Genomic DNA, 22,961 nt, shown 5'->3' on the forward strand with positions numbered 1-22,961 from the left:
CGTGTAGACGTAGCCAATATCATAGTAACCTGACGGGTGTAGTGTTCAGGTCAAATTTAAAATCCCGAATGAAGGGTAGTGAGGAAGTGCCATGTCTTTAAATCGAGTTCATTAGCCTCCAGACATGTCCCGTATGTTCCCCACAATGCCCCACAGTTCTCCGCTCTGCCCTCTTCCATCTCCACTGCTCTGAGGAGCGCAAGAATTAGGCTACAGGAAGACCATTTCAATTCAGCACCTGGAAGCCATGCTTGTGAGAGGCTGGAAAATCAATTTTCTTTCTTTGCTATTTGTGTGGCTGTGGGGTCTGTGGTTCTGTGTCTACCTCTGCTAGCTGTCTTTTTTTTTTTCCCCTGCGCTGCGTGGCACAAGCCTCTGCCTCCCTGCACCACATGGCAGCTTAGCTGTGGGTGGGAGCCATGTTTGTGTGGTAGGACAAGAAACTTCTTTTCAGCTGTTTACATATTGTCCTGACCCCCACATCCCCTCCCTCAGAGGCGCCACACAGTCTGGAACTTTCCCATGCCCAGCCACACCATGGGCCTTGACCCTGAACCAATAAAAGGATGTGCCAAACATGCCAGGCAGCTTGCACGTGGTGAGGGTCCTGGATCTATTCAGGGGAAGTCTCCCTTGGTGGCTAGGATATTGAGGGGCTGGCAGCTCTTTGGGGGCCTTGCAGCCGGCTCGGGGAATTTTCCTGGTGGCCATGATTGCTGGGGGCTGGGATCTGCCCAGGGAAAGTCTCCGGTGGCTGAGATAGTTGGGGCTCTTTTAGCTCCACAGGGGAAGTCTCCCTCTGCAGCCTCAATTTTTGGGGGCTGGCATAAGAGCATCAAGCACCCAGAGATAGGGTCTGGGACCAGACTTGCCCTCCAATGGATCATTGTTAAAGATTTCAAGTGTACCCAGTCCAATATAGCAGTCGTTTCACAGGCTCCCTCTCTGTAATTAACCCTCGGTTCCCCGTTACCAGGAAGCACAGGAAGTGCCATTGAAAGTTGATCAGGCGGACATTCTGTGTAATGCCCATGTGTGCTTAGATGTACATTTCTAGATCATGGATTGGGTGCAAGGGTGCAAATTATTGCTCTGAGAACCTTCTTTGCCAGGAAGTCTAAATACAGAGCGAAGACTTTCCTCTGGGCCCGCTAGGCATAGGGGCAGGTGGTGGGTCCTGCCCCAAGTTTTCTTGGGCTCCCAGCGGCTTTAACAAGGGCCAGAGTCAGGCACCATAGAGCATTTAACCCAGTGACCAAAGTGTCCACTGGGGCACCTGGAGGCCTTTTCGGTCAACAGAAGAAAACACTTTGTCACTCCAGTAGCCCCTTGAGTTATGCGAGGGTTCCGTTCCCACAAACCCATGCGTAACTCGAATTTAGTGAAAGTGTTGGGGAGAGGGTGCTTTTTTCCTCTGGTGGAACACACATTCTGCAACCAGGGAAGTAGCAGAAGCACCTGAAGCTCCTTTGGAAAGGTAAGTCCTGAGGTCGGGCGGACAGTTAGGGAGGATTAAGCCTAACAGTGGGTTGAGGCTGTGGGAGTGGGACAGGGGAGTTAAGCCTGTGGTGGGTTAGGATTGCAGTGGGGACAGGGGGTGGAGTTGAGCCAGGGCTGCATGGCTCTGCAATGGGGTGAGCTGGGGCAGGTTGAGCCACGGATGGGGGGAGCAGGATTTCTGCGTAGCACTTAACTCGCAATCACACATTTCAAGGGATTACTGTAGAGCGGCTGTCCTTTGAGAGCAAATTTTTGTATGGGCTCTATCCAAAGGCCATTGAAGGCAATGTAGTAGCTCTACAATTACTACGGTTCTCCAAGTAAGGCTTGCAGTGACCAACCGAGCCATAACTGATTTGATGGTCCCTTGCAGTTTCAGAGTTTTGCCCGTGCCTACTACTTACACATGCATTTCCAGATGTTACAGTGAGTGCAAGGATGAAAATTCTTGTTCTGAGGATCTCTTTTGCCAGGAGGTCTAAACCCAGAGGCAAGCCTGGGCCTGCGGGTAATAGGGGCAGGTGGTAGGTCCTGCCCTGGAGTGTCAGCGAACAGCCAAAGGAGCCAGAAGTGATTCAATGATCCATTGCATTTTCAGTGTGGTTCTCATGTCTACTTACACATACATTTCAGGTGCAAATTCTTGTTCTGAGGATCATCTTTGCCAGGAGGTCTAAATCCAGATGCAGGTGATAGGTCCTGCCCCAGAGGGTTGGCCAGCATCCTGGGCACGGATGTAGCCCTACTGGACCTCCGTCACCTTCACCTGGACTTCATTGATGCTGCAGCAGGGGGGTGGCCTCATTCTGCCAGCGGGGCGGCCATCCAGCATAGGCTTGGGCATTATGGCACTTCACCTTGGGGTCTTGGAGTAGCCCCTCCTTGCCCCACAGGTCCAGCAGGGTCTGCATCTTTGGCCCAGGCCAGGAGGGACCTGCTTCTTGGTGCCCCGGGCTGGCTCCTGGGACCCCCCTGGCTGATTCCTGGAGGGCCCAGGGAGTCTTGGGCTCCTTCCTGGTGTACCATGTAGAACTCTGTCTGGAAGGGAGTGGGTGCAAGGGTGTTTGCATGGCGGCTTGTGGCTCTGCTGTTCGCACACACTCAGAAATTTGTCACTACGGTGCCTGGCCTTTGAGACAACATTCTTAATCTGAGGATCATCTTTGCCAGAGGTCTAAATCCAGATCCAAGCCTTTCCCCTGGGCCTGCAGTGGCTTTTGGCCCTGCTGATGTCAGGGGTCCCCTCGGTTTCTGTGACCTTTCCTCCCCACTTAACATCAGGCATGTGCTCCAGAGCTTTCGCATCCCGTTTTGAAAACCCATCAGTTGGAAGCCAGAAATCTTTTTTCTAACCTTTCCTAACATTTTTCCCGCCCCTCCCCACCTCCCGACTTCTAAAAAGCACATCTCTCATACGGGCAAGCCAGATTCCCCCTAGAAAAAGGGACGTTTGGTTAACACGGCTAGTGAATGAGGGAAATGAAATGTAGGAAGATGTCATCAGATACCCACAGCCACTTGCAGGGCATTTTTTTCCCATGGTGCTACACAAGTGAAAATACCCAGAACACTACAGGGGTCAGGGAACTGTGGGATAGGTTCCCACAATGCAATGCTGCAACAGGTGATTTTGGCGACGTGTGTGTGGCAGCAATAAATTGATTCTGCGGGGGGCCCATGGGAAGGTGAGGATGCTCAAAATCAAATGGATAAAACCCAGAGTTAAAAAATCGATTTTAATGAAGTTGATTTTAGCTCTTAGTGTAGATGCAGCCGCAGAGACCCTGCTGCACTCTACCCCCAGCAGCAAGAGAGCTGCTGCAGTAAGCTCCCTTCAGATCTCTCTTCCCTACTCCGGCATGGCCCCTGCCATATGCAGAGCAGCACAGACGCTTCTGCACTCCCCTTCCCAGCTCTGTCATAGCTGGATTGCTGACTCTGCCCTGCTGAGGGGAGAGAATATTCTGGAGCCCTGCTCAGGGCTGGGGGCTGTCCAGCCAGAGACACGGGCTTTTTACTTTTCCTTTCTCTGTTAAAGAAAGAGAGAGAGAGGTGGATTCCCTACTACAACAGGGGGTGGGTGGTAGAAAATTCTTTTCCCAGAAAGAGCCAGAAATGATGACAGCCCTTTTCTGGCACAAGGCAATGTTTTTGTCCCAGGTAGAAGAATTAACACCTATGTTCAGACCCAGTGCTGGCTGGGGGCCAGCCCTGAGGTTAGTACTGATAATAGGTCTGCTTCTGTTGTTTTTTCCAATGTCTCTGACCCATCCTTTTGGCTTTGGGAGGAAATTGAAGTTCTTTGCCCATTGTTAACACACCCCAGTTTCCATATGTAATAAATGCCATGGGATGCCCTATATGCCATTTCCTCTTTGTTTTCTTCCCTAGATATTCGTGCTGGTATGTCTGGTTCTCTGCCAGGGAGTTCAGTCATCAGCCGATTGTTGATTAATGCAGATCCCTTTAACTCTGAGCCAGAAAACATGTGAGTATGCAGAGGAGGATCTGGATGGGAAAGAATGATTCCTGGTGAACCTCAGCATCAGTAAATTGTAGTGAAAAACGAGGGCTCGTTAACTGGGGTCTTAGGAGCCCCAGGATGACGAGATGTGTAAACCAACCCTCCTATGCTGGATGCCAGTGTGGGAAGTCAGTTATCTAGGTACATGGGCGTGAGGAGTCAATACAGAAGATATGGGGCGTCTGGTGAGAGAATCTAACCATCTGTGTCCTGCGCCCAGGCCTCTGTCATTCTCTGAGAGGGCCTGCCCTGGAGCACAGTTCTGTGGCCCAGGCGTTGATTTAACCACAGATCCCATGACCAGGGATTGGCAGAATCCACAGTGTCCAGACCACTCTCGATGACGTTTCATATGGGGTAGTTGAATGAGCTGTCGGTAGGGTGCAGAAGATCCTGCTGGCCGCCGCCTCTTCTGCTTTCAGCCCTCTATGGGTCAGAAGATGTGGGATGGCTGAAAATGGTGTATGAGAAGTGGGTTGCTTTAAAAATGAGTTGTTCTATAACTCGACAGAGAGTGTTACACAGAGAAGTGTGTCATGAATAATTACTTTGGAATTGGACTGGATGCAAAGATCTCTCTGGACTTCAACAACAAACGTGACGAGCACCCAGAGAAGTGCAGGTAGGTCAGATTTATGGGAGGCAGATTTTGGGTCTTCATTTTCTGTCAGAAGTGATTACAGTTTATAATCTACTGTGGCACCTTGAATCTTGTCATCTGAAGCTATCCTAGATAGTTTCACCTTGATTTTGTAGTTCCTATCCAAGAAGGAATACAGTAAGAGGGTGAGTTGGCTTTCTAATTCAAGGCCTTGTAGATAACATGGGAGCGCCAGGTGGCTAGTTGTAATCTGAATTGAATACCATGCTTTAGTCTTTTACTGCACGACCTCACTAGCGGTCTTCCTGTGTCCCTGAGCAAATGTTCAGAAGCACCATTAGGTCAGCAGTGCAGTGACTGGTTGCATGTTCTCTTATATTTCTGAAAGCTTGTGTTAGCGAACCGTCTCTAATTCCTGTTTTAGACTACAAAGCATGGCAGCAGTTTCCCATGCTTGATTTTCTGTAAGAAGAGGACTCTTGTTTCTAGGGCTTAGGAGGGTCTGGGAATCTGACTGTAGATGACTGTCGCGTTGCTTGTTTCTTTGTCCCGCTCAGAAGTCGTACTAAAAACATGATGTGGTATGGAGTGCTTGGGACCAAGGAGCTGCTACACAGAACATACAAGAACTTGGAGCAAAAGGTCTTGCTGGAGGTGAGAGAGAGAATGCTCTTGTGTGATTAAATTTCTCCTCCTCCCTTCCCAGTCGCTTCTTACTTCTTGGCTTCTGCTTTGGGACATTTATCAATCAGCCTTTTAACTGAAAGCAAGAAGCAGCTCCAGGATCTCAGTCACTCTGAATCTGACCCAACCTGTTGACTTGAGAGGAATTAGTTCCATTTTCAGTCCTTGGGATTCCTGCCCCCGCTGCACTGTTAGCACACATCATCCCGCAGCCTGATGAAATAGCCTCTGCTAATACTAGGAAGACATTCACATTCTCTGCTTTTGGTAGGAAATTACATCAGCTGAGTAAAGCCTTACCGCTGAGGGTACATCTTGACCCACAGTGTCCAATACGCTTCCTGTTCACCCCACGTGGCAAATGGGAAACCGCGGTATGGCAAAATGAAGTTCCCACCGCACATGCCCTCCACCCCGCGTGATGGTAGCGGCTCCGCCTGCAACTCCGAGCTGCAGGCTCTTGTGGCCCCATTGGCTCCAGGTTGTCTTGCTTGCACACACAGTGGTGGCGCCAGCCACGGTTAGTTTGTGTGCGCGTGGCGGCAACTTCAGCGATGGCTCCCTTGCTGCCATGCGTGGCAGCAGCCCCCGCTGCGACTTGCGCAGCGTGGCTCTGATGAGGACTGGAGAGAGGCCTGGATGAGGGATGGGCACTTAGCTGGGTGTGGGAGGGGTTTGACTGGGCTGTGGCGATGGTGACTTTTCTTTTGGACACCACCAAAGAACTCCTCCAGGGTTGATCTTCCAGGGTTCGATTTAGCTCACCTAGTGGGAATGTGCTAAATCGAAGAATCAGGGCTCTACGGTCAGCCCTGGTGCTCCTCATTCTCATGAGGAGCAAGGGAGGTCAACCGGAGAGTTTTTCCCATCAACCTCCCACTGCTCAGATGGCCAGAAAATCAATCTAGGACACATTGATTCTGGCTACGCAGTTGTCAGAGCTGCAATTGCATATCTTAGATCAACTTTTCGGTCTAGCGTAGACCTGGCCTCCGTGTAGGTAAGGCTTGTTGTGTTTAACGTGATATTTCCTGCGAACACCATTGTCCTTATCTTCTGTGGTGGTCGGACATCGTATTAGTTGACATGCTCTACCGGGGCAGACTGGGGAAGAAAGCGATGGTATTCTTCCAGGCACCCCTCATAAAACCAGTGCTGCCCATCTGAGCTGTCAAAATGTGACACCACTTGCAACAAATTGTTCAGATGTTCAAAATATGATCATGATGCCATTGGCTCCCCTCCTCACTTGGGGCATGAGAGTGCCCAGGAGCGTGGCTACATTTGTGGAGCATGGCTCATGCTTGATTGGTGGAAAAAAAGGAGTGCTGTCTCCCAGACAGCACCTCCTTGTGGCACCAGAAAGAAACCTCATGCATGGGAAATGATGCCCCTCCATCTTCTTTCTTACATAAGGAATGAAGTACTTAATGTTGCCATTTAAACTGTCGTCAAAGTCTCAGTGAGATGAGTGGGGGGTCTTCGCCATCCCAATGGTGATTATTCCAGACTCTCTGCAGATCTCCTCTTTGCATCAGATACTCGGGGTTCATGTTTTTGAGGGTATTTTTGCCACCGTACCTGCTGAGGGTCTGGTGAGCAAACCGGTCACTCAGAGACGTGCCAGGTTAGCATATGGGCATATGGTAACAGGTGTTTCCAAGCCCTGATATTATTCCATTGTAGACAAGGCCAGCAGTCCTGGGAGCTCATCCAGTCGCTCAGGAAATGAGGGTGCCCTTAACAGTATCAGGACAGTGTTCTGCTGTCTTCCGCCATCTGCCTAGTGCTAAGTAATGTGGGTAGGCTTTAAAATTGCTGCCTTCTAACATCAGCGCAGCTGTAACTGACATTATGTCCTCTTCTGTGCAGTGTGATGGGCGTCCAATCCCTTTGCCCAGCCTTCAGGGGATTGCTGTACTCAACATTCCCAGCTATGCTGGAGGAACCAACTTCTGGGGAGGCACCAAAGAAGACGATGTGAGTATTCCCTGAAGGTGGCAAATAGGAATATGACAGATTTCCTCAGTGTTTCCTATTGAGTGCCCCAGTAGCAATGAGACCTGACACTTGGACCAAGACCATGTCTGGCTGAGCCTTCTCTGTGAAGTGTGTGGCTACCCAAAAGTACTTCTCAGAAATTTGTCAGCCTCAGAGCTTCGGACTGGAGCTAGATCCTTTTCCAGTCCGACTTACTTTCATGAAACGTGCCCTGTGCCTCTCTTCTCCAAAGGCCGACTCTAAAGTCCATTTACGTCAAGAACAGCCTCTCCATAAACTTCACGGGGTTTTGCCTCAGGCTCCAAAATGGTTTTTGACCTCGAATTATGGAGATAATCATGTTCCATGTGAATAATGTTGTGTAGAAGCCTGTGTGTACAAATGAGCCTTTAGCTGCCTTTGGAGCCCATTGGGAATACTGAGGCTAATTTTTCACCTTCCTGGATCACTTCACAGTCTGTATTGTGACCTTATTGCTGAGTACGTAGTGAAAAAACAGCAAAAGTGAAAGCCCCAAGCCTCCAGGTGTTGGAGGAAAGGAAGCACTTATAACAAAGAGAAGTATGTGAATTGAATTCTCTCACCCCTTTTGTCTGATTAGACATTTACAGCCCCCTCCTTTGATGACAAGATCTTGGAGGTCGTTGCTGTGTTTGGAAGCATGCAGATGGCAGTGTCACGAGTGATTAATCTCCAGCATCACCGGATTGCACAGGTATGTGACTTTTGTGAGCTCCCTAGCCAGCCTTATATCTCCCTGCCCAGAGCATTTGAAGGCTGTGATGTGTTTCTGCTTGCTCTTAGCCTCCCGTAGTGCTGATGAGGGGGCCTGCAGGGATCCAGGCTAGTAGCTTCAGGTGGAATTGCGCTCAGGTGGTTTTCCACTGTTCACTCTCATCTGAGTAGAATGTGATGAGCACAGCAATCCACCAGACAGCCCAAGGCATGAGGCTTCAGAGACCCGGACCCAAGGGAATTTGTCCTGTGCAGGAAGAACCATGCATCTGAATCTTGCCCCACCAGCAGCAAGCAGAACAAGGCTGCCAGACATAGGGAGACCTTTTGTGAGGAAATGTATGTCTTTGGCTAACTTTCTTTTGGTGACCTATTTAATGCATTCATTTCTTGCAGTGCCGGACAGTGAAGATCGCAATCCTGGGAGATGAGGGAGTGCCTGTACAAGTCGACGGTGAAGCCTGGATTCAGTCCCCTGGCTATATTTGGATTGTTCATAAGAACAGGGCACAGACACTAACTAGAGACAGGGTAAGAGTAACCCTCCAATACAATACCTGTGACTTGACTAACTTGACTTAAAGCCTTGTACACCCAATGGAGCATAGGTCATCTACAAATCTCCATTTCACTCTGTCTCAAAACAAAACTAGCTGACCTCGGGAGTACCCCAGTTGTTGTCTTTCAATCCCATTTGATCTTTTCCACGTTCTCCAAGCTCTTCCTCTTTTGCGTTTTCCATGTGGGTTCCATTGGAGAGCTTGTATGCACCCTTTAATGCCATATCTACCCCAGAGAAGGATGCAATAGCCTGCCAGACTCTAGAGAGACATACATATCAGATGTGCAGGAGAGACTCTGTTATACATGCACCCACACAAATATGTTAAAAGAATATTGGTAAGTTGGCAAAATCAGACATTCAGAAAATAAGAGAGGCTAGGATTAAGGCTGTCTTGCGTGCATGGAGACTCCCTTTAATGACATGATCACATACTATTTTTCTGCGGGTCTTTGCCCACGAAAGCTTATGCTCCAAAATATCTGTCAGTCTGGAAGGTGCCACAGGACTTCCTGTTATTTTTTCCACAGGACCCCTGCCTCGTTCTGTGCACTGGATGCATGAGACTCAATTAATGAAGAGCTGTTTACTGTTTTGTTTTCTCCTTGCTGTTCCATGTGTGGCGTCAGGCCATAGTGGCCATGGGAAGCGAGGTCTCCACACCACTGAACGGCATTTCTCTGTCTGTGAAGTGGCAACGTTTGAATGCTACATCCAATCAATTGCAGAATTTGAGGGGATGTTCTAGGTGTCCGTGTCCAGAACTCCAGAGATTGGAAGGGAAACTGAAAGGAGTAAATGGAGGCAGATGGAGCCCCTGGCATCTGGTTAGCAGACTCCACAGTTTCAGCCAGCTGTGACACTGACTGCAGAGCAAAGCCACTGATGCCAGCCATTGGCAAACACACACTGCCACGCAGAGCCTGTGCCACACTGGGGACGCTGTGTGAGGAGAGCGGGGAGTGACAGGGCATTGGGATGAGGGAAGAAGGAATGGGTTGCACAGAACCACTTGCATGGTAAGGGAGCAGGGGACAAAGAGGGAACTGAGGTACACCCAACCCCTCCTCGCGGGGCTGAATGTGGGGTACACAGGTGATATTGCAGGTAGAGGTGTACAGAGCCTCTGGCTTTGAGGGAGAATGTAATAGTGTAATATGGGTAAAGAGAACATAGGGCACATAAAGCCCCGGCTTATGGGGGAGGAGAACAGTGCTGTGGCATCCCTTAAGGAGACGGAGAGGGGAGGGTGGTACATCGGAAGCCTGAGGCAGCAGTGGAGGGGTGCCTGGAGTCCCTGGTATATGTGATGAGCTTGGCCTACAGCAGCAACAGAGTGCATGACCATCAAGTTCACTCACTCTACTCACACCCACTTCTGAAGTCAGGAGTGTTTATTTCCTCATGGGCTTTTCTGTGGCACTCATCAGCTGAGTGCTCACAAACAACCCTTCTGTCTTCCCAGCACCCTCTTGAGCTGAGAGGCCGTTGCCTTTTACAGATGGAAGCCCAGGCCTGGGTAGAGTACTGTCAGAGGTGTCCACTCGTCTTGGGTGCCCAAGCTGAAACACCCACTGGTGTGGCTGGATTGTTCTTCACACTGCCTAGCACTTGTAGCACTTTCTGTGATCAAAGCCCTGCTCCCACTGGCTTCATTTGCAGCTATGAGTGCTCAGCCCTTCTGCAGCCCTGACTCCCAGGCACCGTGCTGGTCACTCAGAAAACGAGAAACCCGTAGTGATCGGCTGGGGGAAGTTTTGTGTAAAACCCAGTATCAGATAGGAACTTAGCGGCAAAGACAGGGTTAGAATCCAGTTCTCCAGGGCAAGATTCAGCCGCCTTAATGCTGAAACTTTCCTGGCTGCTTTCCCCAGTTTCATTCTGTACGCACCTTCCAACTTCTGCAACACGTGAAGCAGGGGCTCTACAGACAAGTCTGGTTCACTACACAACCTTGCGTCATCCCCGGAGCAGACCCATCCTGTGCACGGAGTGAAGCAGAGACTTGGTCCTGTATAAAATTAGCATGCAATCATATTGTTAAAGGCTGTATGGTAATTCATATGCATAAGAGAGGGAAAACTATGGTGACACAGACAGCCTTAATTCTGACATTTTCACACTTCTGAGTGTTTGGGCTTTTACTGTTCTTTTAACAGTTTTGTGTGTGTAATTTGATAAGGTTTTTAAAAAGCAAACTGGAAAAACAGTCCTAGTATTTGACCCCTACATGCATCATCAGCAGGGGTGGAATCTTCTGATTCATTACCTAGACCTCTGCCACTTGAGCTAGCAGAATAGCTGAGAACAATAGTAGGTTGTCATCCTTTGTGTGGAGCAGCACTACGGGGAGTTGGACAGACACTTTGGTAGTGAGTTTCACAGGTGTTAGCTGACAGTAGAGAAATGGGGAGACTCAAATCATGGGTTCCATTCCAGGCCCCATCTGCCCCATCCCTTTTGACCAGTCCCAGATGTCTCTTCCCCTCCTGTGGCTTCTTGTCCCACATCCACTCTCCTCACCTAGCCACGCCCAGTCTCAACTCCTCTGGTTTCTCGTCCCAGGCTTAGTCTCCTTGCCCAGTAAGGCCTTGTCTCCCCCTTCCAATCCCATGGCTTCACCCCAGTCCCTGTCCCCAGTCTCCTTCCCAAGCTAGCCCCTGACCCTCTCACTCACCAGCTCCTTACCTGATCTCTCTCTATCTCCTCTGGCCTCCTGTTGCTCTTCCAGCCCATGCTCCTTTGGCTCTCCTCGCTGGTTCTTTCCCCCACCTGGGCTCCTCGTCTAATTTGTACTTCCTCCAGCTATTTGTCCCCATCCTTTTGTCGAGTCTCGGTTTCCACCTTCTCTCCATTTTCCTCCCTGACTCCGTGTCTGCTTTCCCAGCCTGTCCCAACTCCACTCTTAACTCCCCTCAACACCCTACCGTTGAGGGCAGTTTCTAGTGCCCACATTAGGCAGTGTCATTCTCCCTACTCTCCATTCTGATACCTGGCCCTAGAGCTGCAAGTGTGGGGAGAGCCCTGCTCAGCCCCAAATCGGAGTTTACCCAACTTGGACTTCACCTGTCATGCTCTAGCAAGTATTTTCTGAACATCCGTGAGCTGCAGTAGAGTCTTATAGGTTGGCCACATCTGGGTGGACTTTCAGTAAACACCACCCCTTGCCCAATTTCAAGTTCCTGCCCTCAAGCCTCAGGAGGCTGGAGCTTCTCCAGGTAAAAGTGACGACAGTATTTTAACATGGCCCAAACAATGCGTTTTTCCCTACACATGTTCTCCGAAATGTCTGAACTGTTTGGACTGAAATCTTCCAACACAGCTAAAAGCAGTGAGCCTCAGACAAATGTCCGGCGTGGGGCATCTCAGCCCAAACAGTAATCGAATGTATAAGCAACTGAAAACAGGAGGGTCTAACAATGGGAAGCGTCAAACACCCTTCAGAATGGGTGGTGCTGCCAGCTCTGCCTGTAATATGGATGCTAGAGGAAGCTGCTGGAGGTTTGCAAGGTAGTTTGAGTGTCTTTTCCATCTTCGTAGGCTTTTGAGAGCACCCTAAAGTCCTGGGAGGACAAGCAGAAGTGTGAGTTGCCCCGGCCCTCTTCTTTCTCCCTGCACCCAGAGATCATGTCTGAAGAAGAGTCCACCCAGATTAACCATTTTGGTCAAGCAGCAGGAGCTCTAATTCACAGGTGAGACCTGCTTCACTTTTCCTGGTATCACAGCCCTTTCCTGGCATCTGGATCCTCTGGACTCATGTGGAGGAGACTGGCTGTGAGCATGGTGCTTATCTGTCATCTCCCTCCCTTTCCTTCCAGAGCTGTCTTGTCCGATTAGCTGCTCTGCTCCTCTGTATCCCTGGAACTAGCCTAGAGCAATGCAGTGCTACTCCAGCTGCACATACATGTACTCCTTCCACAGGTGTTCTGCTCACTGATAACAGTATTTAGGAGAAAATGAACAAAGAACACCAAAGGAGCCTTCTGTGAGCTATCACGTGCATAGCTGCTGCTAAAATCACAGCCGCTTTATAATCTGACTGCACGGGGCCGTATTTTAAACTGTGGGCTAAACTGTGCTTTGCAAAAAAGAATGTGTGTGTAATTGCGTGTGTGTTCATTTTCAGGCACGAGTTCGTGGCAGTGTACACTAAGCCCTCGATTTACATGGGGGTTATGTCCTGGGCAACTGCTGCATAAAGTGGAAGTTGGGGAGATCCCCAGAATTTCCCTAGGTGGGGGAAGTGGGCCACTAAAGCCTCTGTCCCAGCTGCTGGCCATGTGGAGCAGCCGTGGCGCCCCTGCCACCCCCCCAGCCACAGTGCGGTGCAGCTCCAGCCTCAGCGCTGGAGCCCTAGGCTGCTCCAGCCTGGCCTGCCCCTCTCCACCCTCGGCGTTGCAGTGCTGGGCAGCCCCAAGGCAAGAGGTGGCGCCTAAGGAGCCCCTTAGCCGGCTGGCAGCATGGGTATAAGTGAAAAGGTGAGGTACAATATAGTAGGGTCCCCGCAGACTCGACTTGCATTAATATGAAAATGCGTAAGTTGAGTGTACAAAGTGAGGATCAACTATATAGACTGATGTATTCTTTCAGAAATTCTTTAGATGTTGATGTACAGGGGCTGCAATCAGTTCAGCTGTCCTAAGGCTGTGGTTCCTTGCCTGCGGTCTGGTGATATGGGGCAGTTTTAATGGGGATGCCTGACTTGCCTTGCCCTATCCATGGCAGGTCACCTGGACTGGAACTCCCCTGATCTACCAGAGGTCAGGTTACCTATATGACACTGCCACACTGCTCTGTCTGTAGACTCAGCGCTCAGAACGGCCTTAGAATAGAAGAGCGTGAGGATCAGTTAACATTATCTGTTTTTTTCTTCCCCTCAGCATTCGGGAAATTGCCCAGTCCTACCAAGACATGGAACAGGAACTTGCTCATGCAGTCAATGCCAGCTCCAAATCCATGGACAAAGTCTATGCCAAATCCAAATCGACAGAGGTACTTCTAGGCACTTGGTTTCCTAAGCTTTGACCCTGTTTTGTTACTGTTTTGTTCTTGATTCATGTTTGCATTTGAGTTCTGTGTGTTCTGGTGCTTACACGTGTTTTATTGTTACCACAGGGTCTGAACTGCAGCCTGGTTGTAGAGATGGTGAATAATGTTAAAGCCCTACATAGCGAAACAGATCTTCTGCTGGCTGGCAAGATGGCACTGGTAAGGATGACTTAAGCAGGAGGAAGAGGCTTGGAGATAGTTTCCCTCAGTCTGTTACTTCCTCTGTTCTTTCCTTGTGGCCATGGGAACCAGACATCTTGCTAGCCCCTGGACTCCTTTGGCTTTGTAACAAGTCAGTTCAGACTTTACCAGTTACATTTAAGATGACAGTAAGCAAATTGTGCCATCTCTTGCCTCCGTCATATTATATGATGGTATCAGGCTGGTGAGCTCTGAGCTCTGGATCCTCAAGAGGGATGAAACTTAATATAGAAAGGAATGTCCTGATATGTGGTTTCTTCCAAAATTCAGAGCTCCTGTCAGTAACCAGGTGTTACCTGGCAGGGAGTTATCCTGAAGAAGATAACATTCCGCATTGTGGTTCAGAACTTTTTCTGCCTTTGTTTCTGCTTACATGCAGCAGCTGGATCCTCCCCAGAAGGAGCAGCTCCTCGCAGCTCTGACAGACATGGACCTTCAGCTGAGGAAGCTTGTCGACATCCCATGGCTATGGCAGCTCATGGAGCCCAGTGATGAAGAGGTAATAACTCAGAAACATAGAAGCAAAGCATTTCCCTAAGTGTTCTCCTCATTAGTTAGCTCTTTTTGTCTTGCTTCAGTGACCTCCTGTAGGTAAGAGACAGGGGCGAGACAGTAACAGAGAGATAGCTGTGCTAGTCTATATTCTGTCAAAACAAAAAAGCAGTCCAGTAGCACTTTAAAGACTAACAAAGGTGATGAGCTTTCATGGGACAGACCAGACTCAATATTTAAGGCACAGAGAACCAAAAATAGTAAGCAAGGTTGACGAATCAGAAAAATTATCATCAAGGTGAGCAATCAGAGAGCAGAGGGGCAGAAAGATCGGGGGGAGGTCAAGAATTAGATAAAGCAAAGTATGTAAAATTGTCTTTATAATGACACAGGTAATTGCTATCTCGGTTCAAACCACGTGTTAATGTGTCAAATTTGAATATAAAAGAGAGTTCAACTGCCTCTCTTTCCAAATGGCTGCTAAAGTTCCTTTTCAGTATAACACAGACTTTCAGGTCATTAACAGAATGGCCCACTCCATTAAAGTGCTGGCTGACAGGTTTGTGAATTAGGAGTGGGTTTATGTCTGTTTTATGCCCATTAATTCTTCATCTAAGAGAGTTTGACGTCTGTCCATTATACAAAGCATGTATATTGGTGAGACAGAATCAGTTCAGAAGAAAACTCTGAGGAGTTGCTGCCAAAGGACCCTGGGCTGAGCTGACCTTCTAATTTTTTCCCCTCATCCTGACCACGAGGTTGGAAACTCTTTTGTCTCCACATAGCTGTAAGCCAAATCTTTGTTCGTTATGCTGCTGGTGTTCGTTCACTTTGTCTGGGTTTGAGACGTAAGTCATCCATTTCCCTGTTTGTTTCTGCAGAACCAGATGCTGGATTATTCCAAACGCAGCCGCAGTGGCAAATTTCGGCTGGTGACCAAGTTTAAAAAGGAGAAAAACAACAAGAATAAGGAGGCTCGTAGCAGCATGGGACTGCCTGGTACACCTGCTGGCTGTGTGCCCCTACTATCTCCTGTTTGTGTGCACACACACTTGGCCCTTCCTCTGCCTGTCTCCATTTTGTCTCTCCCTTCCCTTTGCTTTCTCTTTCATGTACCTTTTCTCACGCGTGGCACTCACTCCTTTTAGTGTTTCTTAGCAAAGTAGCTTTTTTCCTGTGCTCCCTCTCTACACCGTAACACCCTGCCCTGACCGGCTATTCCCAAAGACAAACCGGCGGCACCCTCCGAAGAGGTCTCCCAAGACTTGGGACTGTTCTCTGGAGTATTTTGTAAGGGCTGAGGGAATGGACTTGAGGGGTTAGGTTTTTAGCAGTCACAATGACTGTGGGGCTCGAGTCCGCATAATTCCAGTCCTCCCACTGCTGATGCTCCCTAATGTGGTTAATGATGTTTGTCTCATTGATTTGCCCCCAAGGTTTAATCAAGTCTCATGTCTAATTGGCTGGGGATCCTGCATCACCACAGGTGCACCCTGAGCTCTAATCCCATTGATCAGTATGATAAAAACTGGCCCATGAAATCAACAAATTGACAGTGGTATCAGGACACTTTCTCTCCAATTGGGCTAGTTGATTTTTGGTTTATATTCTGCCTATGAAGACTTTCTGCCTCTAAAATTTGGGAGCGCTGTTTGTTCTGTGGGTTCATGGGTACTGTCCTCTTCTATGGAGCTGTGGGTCCTGTCACTCTTTCCTCCATGTCCTCTTTCTCTGTTGGGCTTGGGGGACTTCTTTTCTTTCTCTTATTCAGAGACTTAGTCAGGAAGCTGGAGGTCCACTTTTGTTCATGGCCAGCTCTCTCCTGCGTGTCAGAGGGAGAGTTTACCATCTTATCTACACAGCATTTTATGAGCCCATAAATGTAAAGAGAACTGTGTAACCTATAAATGCTTATGTGCACTGCTTAGTCTAAAAAAACAATAGAAAACTTAACCTGAGCTGGATTCTCTCTTAAACATCTTGTGTAGCTCTATTTTATTTTTTAAACTGAAGAAAACTGACTTATCAGACAGGTGGTAAAGTTTCAGCTCTAGCAAGTGGACATGGACGTAAAACAGACTTCTGTCGTTCATTGAATCTAGTCTCTTCTTAAGAGAATGGCTTGGTTTTAATCTGACCTCCTTCATTGTCTGAGATTATAGCTCCTGTTAGTTCTCCTCCCCCTCATTTGGGGTTGTGGTCCTGCTTGACGTCCTCCTTTGGCATTTCTTTTGGTTTTGGATACTGTCGGTGTTCTTGCTCACTCCTCCTTTCCTCTGGGCTCCTGGGTACTCAATGCACTCCTGCTTTTCCATCTCCGACAGTTCATCTCTGGGGAACGGAGGAGGTTGCAACCTGGCTTGAGCATCTCAGTCTTTGTGAGTATAAGGATATCTTCATCCGGCATGACGTCCGGGGCTCTGAGCTCCTGCATCTCGAACGGAGGGACCTCAAGGTACTTTCCTGATCTGCTCACCAGAAATAGCCAGCTGCATCTGCATGGATTTCTGTGCTGCATGTGCTTGGAGCTGGTCTGCATACCGTCGTTCCCGGTGGCTTTGGTCTGATAAATAGGTTCATCATGACCTCATTTTACTCTCATCTAATTAAAATGTATAGTAGGACGCTAGCATGAATAGTCATTAACCCATAGGACAACAGTCTGACTCCCTCACGATTTCTGAATGTTGTAGTGCAGTCCAACACCCAAACGTACAGTCATCAAAAAGTGCTTTACTTTTGAGCACTGTGGAGCAGAAGGATTTCAACCTACTCGCACCCCTTCACAGAATCAGTCGGTTTTTTGGTGGGTTGGAACTGAGCATGTGGCTGTATTTGAGGGCCTGCAAAATAATTGCATTTGGTTTTAAAAAAGCTATTCTTAGTTGAGACGGTTGGCCAGAGACCTGTTCCTTGTGCTGCTTGTTGAATAGCTAGTTGTATCCTTAGAGAAGAGAAAACAGTACTGCAGACTCTCTCTGCAAAAGCTCATAGCACTCCTCCACTTATCAGAAGCTTTGCCTGGGAAGGAAAGTTATGAATACCCATGTCTGACCATGTGACACAAGAGTATTTGTGGCCCATGAGTTGTATGTGTGATAAATGAATGTTCGTAGGATTTTCATTTGTGACTTGCTTTATGTTCTGTGTGTATGGTGGTTAGTGTGATATACAAGTGATGATAGCTCCAGCAGTTTCTCTGTGATTCTTGTACATGCTCTCTGTGCATTCCCATAGTTACTCTGTGTTATCTGTGCCCTGTTGTGTTTTTTACCCGTGTGTTTTGTGGCTGGCTGCTAACTGAGTTCCCTGGGATATATGTGGTCCTTTCTGCACCTGGTTTGATCTCCTGGCTCTTCATGTACTTTGCATCTGTGGCCTGTCATGTGGTTTGCCGTTGTAGATAGCCACTGCTTTGTTCCAGTTCCATAACAGTTAGTTACTTGTCATGCTCTGGTAGGTGGTTGATGCTTGCTTTAGGTATTCATGTGACTTTAGTTTTGTGATCTTTCCACGTTGCTTCCTTCTGGTTGGTTTGTTTGTTTGTTTGTTTGTTTCCCTGTGATCTAAGATGTATTTTTCTCTTTTCTTCCAGGACCTGGGAGTGACCAAAGTGGGTCACATGAAGAGGATCTTACACGGGATCAAGGAACTGAGCCGGACTACTCCTGTCAGCGAGGTTTAGCCTCTGTTTTCACATCATGTGTCTACCATTCCCCCTAACTTCTGCAGACCATTCACCTCGCAGAGCAGCTAAGCTCAAAACCGTCTCTGTTGATAAGCTGAAGCGTAGCTGTTCAGAGTTCATATCAGCCAGTCATGGTGCTACCTTTTTTATGTAGGGTACAACTGCAACAGACCAGCAGCAAGTTATCTGCTTAGGTGGGGATGGAACATCCCAGGAAGGAACTTACCAGCCATTGGAAGAACCTGGTCCTTGAACGTGGAAAGGCTTAGTTCCAGTGACAAATAGGACTCCTGACAATTGCAACACAGCTACCTGTAGTGTGTGATTTTCATCATATTGAAATTATTCAGGGCAAAAGCTATATTGGCCAGTTGTAGTCCAGGAGATCTGGCAGCTTTTTCATGTCCAAGACTTTGCCACTGGTCTCTGTGTCACAGCTGTGCCTGATATGGCTCAAGAGGGCGAACAGCTGTCTTTTTGGCTTGTTGGAGTCTCTGTCTGTCTGTCTGGATGCGTCGTTCAGTTGCTTGTGACCTGCAAGAGAACCTCCAACCCTGTGCAATCCCAGCCTCGCCAGTAGTTCCTTCTCTCTCTCACGTCTGCCTTGAAACAAACAATGAATGTGGGTACAGCCTTTTGCACCAGCCTCCATTCTCACCAGGCACCTGTGTCCCTCATCTTCTTCAGCCACCAGGGTGCAGCCAAATTCCCAGCCATTCTAGTTGGGTGAAAATTCCAGCTGGCCAGCCAAAGAAAACAGTCTCTGGCTAGCCCCTTACCCCTTGGTGATAGAGCAAAAGTATTACAGGACATTTGTTTATTAAATCACACCTTCAGAATTTATCTGTTAGAGGCTGGAGGAAGAGCCACTCAGGGCAGGAGAAGTAAAATAACCAAATAGGATACAGACATAATTTGACCCTCGTTTGGTGGAGGGGCAGGTGGAGCAGCGTATCAGGCAGCAGAACGGAGCCATTTTGGAACAGCTGCTTTTCAGGTCAGTGACACATCCATGGCCACAAGTGAATGGACCCTAACACAAGCCAGTGGCTTTAGTTTATATACCAAGTGCAAAAATCACTCCCCTGTCTTGAGGGAAACGAAGCTATCATTGGAACTTGCAACTTTTCCCCTGTTTAAGACGTGCTTCTGTTCTCTCTCCTGTCTTTCTCAAGCTGCCTTGTTCCCTCCCACCTGTGCTGGTGCATGCCAAAAGAAACAGGGTCACTTACTCTTCATGGGACTGTGCCTGCTTCTAAGAGAGCATGTGCATTGGACTGCTGAGAGATTCTGTAGAAGCATCTGGGATTAGTGTTACAAGGCAGAGAAGCATCATATCGACAAGCGGTGCCCCCTTGGAAGCTGCCCACTGGTGCCAGCATGTAGAAGATGGGGCAGTCAGCACTTCCAAATCAGAGGTCATGGATTGCTCCCAAATTCCCCTTTTGTCAACTGACCTCCATCGAGTGACTGGTGAACCCCACTGCCCAGCTCTCCTAGTTGAGTTGGTGTGAATGACGTTGGGAAGGGGGCTTGCTGGAAGGAGGGAGGACTTTTTCATTACCTCTCTTGTCTTTATTTTTTTAAGAGTGGCACTGGGCTGACCCAGGCTGTGGGCAGAGAAATTATCACTTATGCAGTGGCACACTGTTGTATTTCTGAGGGCAACTTTTCATTTTGTTTTTCATAAGGTTTTCGTTAAAACAGCTTTAGCTCTGTATAGTTTACTGAACCCTGCAGTATCAGATGTGATATTTATGTGATGAGAGACTATTGACCAATTTCATCCCTACTGCCAGCTCCTTTGAATTCAAGAGAATTACCCCACAGTTCTTTCGGCCCTGCCTGCATGTGTAGTTTTGTTTTCTCTCCAGTTCATGTCTACCTACATATTATACTGAGGACATCAGAGAGTGCTTATGCAGAGCAGCGAGAGGGCCATGCTGCTTGATTCCTACAGCAAAATATCTGATAGAAACCATAGTATTGAGGAAGCAAAGAGGAAATTTTTGCACATCTGCCCCCAAAGCTTCTCCCTCCTTACTTTCTGCTAGCAATCCATTTCCTCAGTGATTTCTTTTCTTATCAGTACGCCCTGTTTGTGCATAGGATGCCCTCATGCATCGAACAAGAATCATGAGAATTTTATTTTCCAAAGTTCTCTTCCCGCTGCTTTCATTTTGTGTTGGACATTAATTGAGACTTGTGTGAGCATTCAGAAAACCTACTGATCAGAGGAGCCATGAGACAGAACAGAGAGTATTGCTGCACTTTTTCAGTTCTTACCGATGATAACCTAGTGGCACACACTTTATGGTATCTGCAAGTATGTGCATTGGCACCAGTGTGTATACATGTAGCAGAATGCCTGAGAGAAGGGAAGAATCATGTCATAATTCTGAAGAAAGATGCAGCAAGAAAAGAGCTGCTCTCTCCCTTTTTGCTCGGATTGTTGGGGGAAAAGAAAAAAACGTGCATGTTCTTTTGGTAATGCGTCCATTTTGTCAAGGAGTTAAACTCTGTGCTCTTTATGTCCCTCTGCATAGCCCAACAGATGTCTTGTCTTTGGGGAATTTTCCAAGTATGCTCATACCAGCATCACTCTCCATCACATTAGCTGTCATCCCATGGGAATGTAGACACACAGACTGCCGTCTTCTAATAGTTAGAGAAGGCTGTTATATTTGACCCGAGTGCCTTTGGATGTGCATCAGATCCATATCTAAACAGAGGATGAACCATTGTGCCATTGGGAATAATGCCATCTCACTCTAGCTCAGGCCATGGACTTACAAAGGGAGCACTGGTGTCAAACATCACTGAAAGATGACTGTGTGGACTAGGTGGTCAGACTGAGGTTCTAGCTTACCTCTTGAGAACTGTCCCTCGTGTATCTGATGAACTTTTTGGGAGGAAAGAAAATGGCTTGGCCAACTCAGGAAACACGGACTGAAAAAAATTTCACTGCTACTTTGCCAAATACAAAGCCCTCCTGCCCTCTCAAGCAAAACACCTCCTTGGGAGAAGTTAGAACTTCCCGTGTCTCTTGTACGCATGCAGTCTTTTAATTAAAATGCTACTTGTGTCAGGGCCTCAGGTCACTTCCACCTGATCACTCCATTCCCCTGGCAGTGATTTGGGAGGGGAAGAGCAGTGTTTTACTGTGGCAAATTGGGCAGGTGGTTTCTGTTACCAGTAATGGAAGTTCAGTGCCTAGTTTACTAGGCATTGCCATGGGAATTTACTCTTTGGTGGCAGATTCTGCCCTAGAATAGCCACTTCAATTCTTCAGGTTGCACGCAGTATGGGCTAGAGCAGAGTTAGCCCACTAGTTGATGAGGAATATCCCAATCTGGGTCTCCTGGCGGAGGGGAGGGTTAACATGCTCTTACCTGTTTTTTGCTGGAGTTCCTTTACAGGTCTTAGATTATAAACACTTGACCAAGAGCAGCACATACCAGCTGTTCAGTGTAGATGAAGTGGGTTATTTATTGCATGTAGTTTTAGTGGAGATTTGTACTGTCAGACCATGAAGATTTGGTCAGTAGAGAGATCCCCCCCTCTAGCAAAAGCGCCTCTGCAGCTAGGAACCTCACAGACTGTACAGAGCCGCTTAGTTCAAGAATTTCTTGTAAAGCTCCCGACACCTCTTCAAAGCTTCTTTTGTTGCGTTAGTGTTATTTAAAGATGCATATATGAGCTGTGTGATGAAATGAAAGACTGTTTACACAACATTTTTTTGTATCTTCAGTAACGCGTGTACTGTACAAAAGAAAAATGATGAAAAATAATATTGTTTATAAGGCTGTCAGCAGTAATCGCATGTCCATATCGCTGCCCACCAACTGTTGTTCCTCAGGGCTGTCCGCACCGTTCTTGTGATCCTCTCTAAAGCATAGGGAAGCACCTGGATCCCTGTACAGTCTTGGAAAGAAGGTTTTGTGCCTTAAGAATGGGACCTGCTCCCCTCCTATTTATTACCGTAATTTATACAGTGATTGCCATGGAAACATACCTTGTATGTTATGTACATAGTTTGCTGTTGATTGTTGTAAATAAGTTGTTCTTGTATATAAAGCAAGCCTGGTTCTGATCTTCTGAAAAAGAATTCCTCTGTATTATTATCTTCATCACGCAAATGGCCTACAAAGTCCACTGAATGCGTCTTTCTCAACAGGAAGCTTGGTTTTGGAATGATGTTTTTACTCTGACTAGCAGCAAAAGTTCAGAGGTTTCAAAGCTTCTCCCAGGGCAGGGGCATTTGTATCGAGGAAGTAAAAAGATCATAGCAGTGCTTGATGTCCATTAATTTATAGCTGTTCCTCATCATATTGGCTTAATCAGCATGTGCAGAGGGGAGTATTATATATCTGAACTTCATTAGACAAGTTTCTCTAGCAGAAAGCGTAAAGAGTAAAACATATTTCAAATGCGATGGTTCCAACAATACAAATGCTACTGCATAGCTTCCATGGATTCAAACGCCCCTGCAAAAATGGGCGTGGGGATTTGACAGGAATTTAGGTCACCTTTCCCTTTGAAGTGCCAGCTGTATTTTTTTAATTGGCAAAGAGAAATCCCCACATCCCCTTGAACATGAGAGACTGTTCCCCTCCTGTGATTTAGTATAGCTCTGCTTTAAATTTTTTGAATTCTAAGATGCCATTATAACTATTACTTCCAGCTTGATGTCTCAGACTCCTAGATCATCAGCTTGTTGCAGATGCCATTTCTAGACTCAGAAGATAAGTGAAAATGTATTTGTAAAGCAAGTAACATACTCTTGTCCCAGGAAAGTGAGAAATGAGTTGCAGTCAAAAGTGAACAATGAATCGGTAAACCTCAAACCTAAATATTTAAAGGGATTTCTGTAAGAAATGCCATCGGCCACTCTCCAATATTTCAAAATAAGTGGAAATTCAGT

At 47.6% G+C, this 22,961-nt stretch overlaps 1 protein-coding gene across 6 annotated transcripts in view; it reads left to right on the forward strand.

Annotated features, from left to right (window-relative positions):
• Positions 1 to 22,145, forward strand: part of DGKD (diacylglycerol kinase delta) — a 95,188-nt gene extending 73,043 nt beyond the window's left edge. For all 6 annotated transcript variants that reach the window (XM_075003771.1, XM_075003772.1, XM_075003776.1 and 3 more), the window contains 13 exons: positions 3,892 to 3,988; positions 4,536 to 4,646; positions 5,183 to 5,279; positions 7,182 to 7,289; positions 7,912 to 8,025; positions 8,442 to 8,576; positions 12,148 to 12,299; positions 13,488 to 13,599; positions 13,723 to 13,815; positions 14,237 to 14,356; positions 15,231 to 15,348; positions 16,674 to 16,804; positions 17,945 to 22,145. In XM_075003771.1, the coding sequence (XP_074859872.1) occupies positions 3,892 to 3,988; positions 4,536 to 4,646; positions 5,183 to 5,279; positions 7,182 to 7,289; positions 7,912 to 8,025; positions 8,442 to 8,576; positions 12,148 to 12,299; positions 13,488 to 13,599; positions 13,723 to 13,815; positions 14,237 to 14,356; positions 15,231 to 15,348; positions 16,674 to 16,804; positions 17,945 to 18,034 (1,478 nt within the window). In that variant the 3' untranslated portion in view covers positions 18,035 to 22,145. The remainder of the gene's footprint in view (positions 1 to 3,891; positions 3,989 to 4,535; positions 4,647 to 5,182; positions 5,280 to 7,181; positions 7,290 to 7,911; positions 8,026 to 8,441; positions 8,577 to 12,147; positions 12,300 to 13,487; positions 13,600 to 13,722; positions 13,816 to 14,236; positions 14,357 to 15,230; positions 15,349 to 16,673; positions 16,805 to 17,944) is intronic.
• The last annotated feature ends 816 nt before the right edge of the window (positions 22,146 to 22,961 follow it).

The sequence above is a fragment of the Carettochelys insculpta genome, chromosome 10 (assembly GCF_033958435.1).
Source record: "Carettochelys insculpta isolate YL-2023 chromosome 10, ASM3395843v1, whole genome shotgun sequence".
NCBI lineage: Eukaryota > Metazoa > Chordata > Testudines > Carettochelyidae > Carettochelys > Carettochelys insculpta.